This window comes from Chrysochloris asiatica, unplaced genomic scaffold (assembly GCF_000296735.1).
Source record: "Chrysochloris asiatica unplaced genomic scaffold, ChrAsi1.0 scaffold00002, whole genome shotgun sequence".
In the NCBI taxonomy this organism is placed as follows: domain Eukaryota; kingdom Metazoa; phylum Chordata; class Mammalia; order Afrosoricida; family Chrysochloridae; genus Chrysochloris; species Chrysochloris asiatica.
The window spans coordinates 20,868,950-20,875,179 of NW_006408520.1; the positions used below are offsets into that span (position 1 = coordinate 20,868,950).

Consider the following 6,230-nt stretch of genomic DNA (forward strand, 5'->3'; position numbering starts at 1 on the left):
CGTTGGTGAGGTTGGCCCAGGATCGAGCATTGTTTCGTTCTGCTGTGCATGGGGTCGCTATGAGTCGGTTCCGACTCGATGGCACCTGACAACAACAACTGTAAAATAAGGCACTCTAGTAGCATAGTGGATTATGAGTTGAGCTACTAACCACGAGGTCAGCAGTTCAAATCTACCAGCCGATCCATGAGAGGAATGAGGCTTTCTGTTCCCATAAAGATTTACAGCCTCGGAAACCCTATACAGAGTCACTATGAATTGGAAACAACGCCGTGGCACACAACCACCATCACTACTGTCGATAAGGAGCACTGGTGTGGTGCTGTAAACTCAAGCACTGGACATCAAGGTTGCCTTGAACCACAAGTTCAGAGGTTCAAACCCACCAACCACTCTTTGAAACCCTATACAGGGTTACTATAAGTCAGAATTGACCAGACAGCACTTAACAACAACAATTGTAGAATAAGATCTCTTATAAATCATATACTTGTCTGGCCTGTGTCTCACTACTGATTAATAATAAATGCGAAATTGCTGTTTTCTGCACCAAAGTAGTAGTATTTTTCCATTTAAATTTTTATTAAATTTGGTCCTTGTGAAACTGAATTGACAGTTCTTGAATGAGGTCTAGAATATATCAAAGTCCTTGGACAAGTTTTAAAAATTAAACAAACATGATTATCCATAGAACTGGCATACTTGGACTTTGGCTTTGCTACCACTCCCCTTCTTACATTGTTTTTGTTGTTGTTAAGTGCTGTCTAGTCGGTTCTGACTGACAGCAACCCTGCATAGGGTTTCTGAGGAGTGACTGGTGGGTCCGAACAGCCAATATTGCGGTTAACAGTCCAATACTTATCCTACAGTACCATTATGAGGACCCCTTTCTTACCTTAGAAGATATTTTAAAGTCCTCATTAAAATTAAAATTATTAATGGGATACATCTTTCAAGTTTTTTAACAGTATGGTAAAATTTTACCAACTGGTCCATCTACACATCCTTACACACACAGGATAATAAACTTCCTAACCTCACATTAAAAATCCTACTAAATCATAAGACACTATCTCTATTACTAAGTGGTACTTACTACCTTTTGTTTCCAGAAAATGTACTTCATTGAATTCTACTACATGGGACACATCCCAATAAGCATATAGAGAAATCAGAATCATAAAAAGTGCTTTGTACGAAGTACGAATTGACAAACATTTGCAGTCAAGCTGCCTGGTAAAAATTCTACTTACCCTTGAAGAGTAATGCACTCCTGGGAGCTTTCCGCCCAACAGCCACTCAGCATCGCAGCAAAATAACTAGATCTGGCACTTAAAATGGCTCTAGAGGGGAGAGGGGAAAAACACAGGTCAACATTTATGTACTATGCAAAACGTAAGTTTTTTAATGAAACACTTCATCATTACCTCATAAAACATGATGATAATCTGTTGTTGTTTGTGTGTACGGGTAGGACTGCTATAATAATGAAAATTATGACCCTCTATTCATATCTAATTAAGGAGCTCTGGTAGTGTAGTGGTTATGAATCGGGCTGCTAACTGCAAGCTCAGCAGTTTGAAACTACCAGCTGTTCCGAGGGAGAAAAATGAGGCTTTCTGCTTCCGTAAAGATTTACAGCCTCGGAAACCCTATACAGAGTTGCTGTGAGTCGGCACTTACTCCAAGGCACACAGCCACCACCACCATAATTGCTCAATTAAAACATTCATTCCTTTTTTACTTCCTAATTTTTTTTCTCATAAAGGGTTCTTAATAATAATAACAATTGAGACTATTTCCATGACTAAAGAGTGGAACTAAAGAAAATCTGTTTACTTTACAAACAGAAAAATGAAGACCAAAAGATGTTCTTTAGCATCTTGAGAGTATCAATAAAGAAGAGACAAATATTCTAATGATCCTGAGTTCTAATACAGAATTCACCCTAACTATCCTGGTGTGGCACTGTGGGATGAAGCACTGGACCACAAGGTTAGTTTGAACCACAAAGTTGCTGGCTCAAATTCACTGGCTCAAACTATGGTTCACTGAGTCAGAATCTAATTGACAGAACTTAACAACAGCAACATAGTCAAGGTTATATCTTAGGCTAGAGAAAATTTCTATTGTGGTAGCCATGAGCCATGACAGGACATCTCTCAGATCCTCGTATAATGGACCTAAAGCCCAGCTACCACATTCTGAAGTTTATCACCTTGTTGGTCCCAAGGCCACAATTCCCACACGCTGTTCCCTGTCATGGGCTGACTCTAGCAAGGACAGTAAGACAGGTCTACTCCAGGAAGACAGGCAACTCTAACCATTACCTTTGGCTTGAAAACTTTCCAACAGCCTTGATAAACTTTCCTTAGGATTACAAGGCAGAATAAGATGCATCTACCCAACCTTCCTTCCTTTCCTCTCTCCTTCATTAAGGGTCATAGCCACACTGTGGCCCTAGTATCTATCCCAACCTACTCAGGCTTCTTCCCCCATTTTCTTTTACATGCATTTACCCTAATACATTTCTTGTAAATCAAATGCCATATTTGTGTCTGCTTCTCAGAAGACACGAACAAACACAGCATGCTAGCCACTATCCATCTGTGTAAGATTAAACGCATCTGTGGCCTAAACAATTACCCTGATCCTAAAATAGAATTTAATCAAAAGGGCAGCATTTGCCCAAGAACAAAGTTCCAAAGGCAGAAATATTAAGGAAAGAGGGAAGACCGGAAATAGGAAACACAGAAAGGAAGTGGAGTAAGGAGTGTTACACTGTGGGAACTGCAATCAATGACATGAAACAAAATGTGTATCAATTATCAAATACTTTTCAAATAGAAAACTACTTGCTTTGCAAATCTTCACCAAATTCACAATAAAAAAGTTATAATAAAAATTGAATTTAAAAATATTTAAATTTTTCTAAACTTTAAAGTTAAACTTTAAACAATTTAAACTTTAAACAATCTGACACATACATGAAAAATAATGCTGTAGATAACATGGTACATTAAACATCTTTGCCAAATTCTTTATTTTCCAACATGCCAAAAACGATTTTCACCTTTTGATTAAATTTAATCTCAACTGACAATGCTTCTTCTGGCTCTATTAAGATGCCCTCATTTCTACTTGCTCTCTTTTTAGTATACTGCTTGAACTGGATTCACTACTCTAGGCAGAATAATAACCTGGATTACTGAAAGAAGCTCTCATGAGGCAAGTTTTTACTTGAGCTGATTTTTTCATGTACTCTAGCTCTAAGAAATTTTTTGTCATTTAATTTTCCATAACTGAGCAGTGTGAATCTGAACTTGTGGATCTCTTACTACTACCCACTCCTGGTCTTCGCAAATATTTCAGAGAATATAAGCGTTAAGAAATTAAAATTCGCTTTCTCTTAAGAATTTTGTGACATCCTTTGAATACAGATCTCACAAAACTAGTTGTTCCTAGGTTAACTGTAAAGTGCAGGATATGCCCTGCTAATCAACACAATTGGGGCTGCTAGCTGTTGTTGGATTAATTTTTTTTTTTAAAGAGAAAATATGATTTATATATACCATTTTACTGTAAGTTAAAAATGTACATTCATTCATAAGTTATTCACAGGTCTGCAGATTAGTGCCTTGCATAAACTATACTCAAATATACTATGTATGACTTCTAGCTCAAATTTCTTTAAAGTGAAGAAAGAATTTTAAATGATTTTATGAATGCAAGTATAAATTACTCTAGATTTTTAAATTTCCCTTAAAACTTGTATATTGTTTTATCAATACTGAATTCAAAAGTAAAAAGTACCTCTTTAATTTTTCAAAGCATTTACTTTAGTTTTTATTGGAACAATCAATAATTCTTTTCAGACTTTGTGTATCACTGTGGCATAATATATCTATAACAAACCTGAAGGACCCTTGGAAGGCACAAACTCTTCCACTAGGAAGAGAAATGTGTAAGCCTACTAGAGTGCAGTCTCCTAGCCTTCTGAGCTCAGCTTCCTGTGGCAGCAGGCTCTAAAGAGAGACTCTTTGGATAGTGTTCAGTTAGAACTCTTGTAGATGGTTTGTTCCCTACCTCACCTTTCTGCACTCAGTGCCTTTTGCCCACACTTTTGTCTACACTGCAACTTCCTACAAAGGCTTCTGGAACAAGGAATTCCCCCTTTCCCCTTTGTTGTTCCCACATTTATCATTACTCTAAACCTTTTGTGAGGACATAGCTGAGTATTTATCACAAAGTAAATAATAATATGTTGTTGTTGTGTTGTTGGTAAGTGCCAACAAGTCAGTTCCAACTCATAGTAATGCTGTATAGGGTTTTTGAGGAGTGACTAGTGGTTTTAAGCTCCCAATCTTGTGATTCCAGTACTTATTCTACAGCACCACACCAGAACTCCATAAGATATTAGTAATTCACTTTAATACATGGTCGTTTAAATTTGGGGTATTATTATAATAATTTAATTTCATCTTCCTGACAACCATATAAGAAGGTTTGGTTAGTTTCTGTAAAAGATCAGACAGTAAGTATTTTATGTTTGGCCAGTTTCTTGTGGCATATTGTTTTTAAACAATTCTTATTAAATGTAAAAAACCATTCTTAGCTTGAGGATCATACAAAAACAAACTACTGACAAGATTTAGGCTGGTCAATAATAAAACGTAGAATAGGCAACATCATGCTTCTTATCAACGACAGATACATACATTGTTGGTGGGTGCCTGTTGAGTGTCGACGCATATTGACACTGTATAGGGTTTCCAAGAGTGGCTGGTGAGTCTGAACTGTCAAGCTTGCATTGAACAGACAAGTGCTTATCCGACAGCGTCAAAGCAGGACCCATACCCACGTATGCTGTTGTGTGCCAACTAGTTGCTACTGACTCATACTGACCCTGTACAGGGTTTCCTAGAAGCTCTGGTAGCATAGTGGGTATGAGTCAAGCTGCTAACCTCAAGGTCAGCAGTTCGAAACTAACAGCCACTCTATGGAAGAAAGATGAGTTTCTGGCCCTGTAAAGATTTACAGCCTCAGAAACCCTGTATAGGGTCAATATGAGTTGGAATCAACTCCACAGCATACAACTACCACCACAGGTTTGCCTCGGTTGTAATTATGGAAATTAGAAAGTCTCATCTTTCTTCTGCAGAGCAGCTGGGGAATTCAAACTGCTGACCTTTGGGTTAGCAGGCAAACTCATAATCACTGCACTGACTCCTTATACATATGTATGTTATAGTTGTGTGCTGTAGAGTCAGTTCTGACTCACAGGGACTCTGTATAGGGTTTCCGAGGCTGGAAATCTTTACTGGAGCCCAAAACCTCATCTTCTTTCTGTGTGGCAGCTGGTAGATGTGAACTTCTGACCTTATGTTTAGCAGCCCAACTTATAACCCACTATGCTACAAAGGCTCCTTTCTGCCTCTGAGATGACTCATTTTTACCCCACAGGATGACAAAAGTGACCAATCACAATTAGTCCTGTTAACAATCACTAACAACTGAACCATCTAATCCATCAACATCCTCCCCCACCTTCTCTTATGGATAGAAAAGTTGTTTGGTGGGAGTTTACAAAACATCTTTCTGGTACTCTTCTTCAGTCACTATACATCTGAAGTCAATAATGGAATCCCTTGTCCCACGTCCTCTTCTGAATCTGGCTTGAATTTTGGCAACTCCCTCTCAGTGTACTGCTTCAACCATTTTTAAATTATCTTCAGGAAAGTTATATTTGCAAGTGCTATTAATGATATTGTTCAATATTTTCTGCATTCCATCAGGTCACCTTTCTCTGGAATGGGCACAAATACGTATTGCTTCCCATCAGCTAGCCAGGTACCTGTCTTCCAAATTTCTTGATATAGACAAGTGAGTGCCTCCAGTGCTGCATCAGTTTGTTGAAAAACTTCAATTTGTATTCTGTCGATTGAAAATACCATGGATTGGGATAGGCACACTGTATCCTCAAACTAGCATCTAGTTTTTTGTTAGTGCCTTGTTTTTTTCTGATGTACAGCTTGAACTTCTTCATTCAATATCATCAGTTCCTGATCATATGCTGTCTCTTAATTGGTTGAGCACTGATGAATTCTTTTTGGTACAGTAATTGTGTGTTCCTTCCATCTTTTTTTGATACTTCCTGTGTCATTTGTTATTTCATCCATTGTTGTTGCTTTGTGCCATCGAGTCCTGTCAAGTCGGTTCTGACCCATAGC

At 38.0% G+C, this 6,230-nt stretch overlaps 1 protein-coding gene across 1 annotated transcript in view; it reads right to left on the bottom strand.

The window, feature by feature from the left end:
- BTBD8 (BTB (POZ) domain containing 8) overlaps positions 1-6,230 on the bottom strand; it is an 82,971-nt gene that overhangs the window by 18,358 nt on the left and 58,383 nt on the right. Inside the window, exon 6 of the mRNA XM_006831056.1 lies at positions 1,254-1,343. Within this exon, the coding sequence (XP_006831119.1) occupies positions 1,254-1,343 (90 nt within the window). The remainder of the gene's footprint in view (positions 1-1,253; positions 1,344-6,230) is intronic.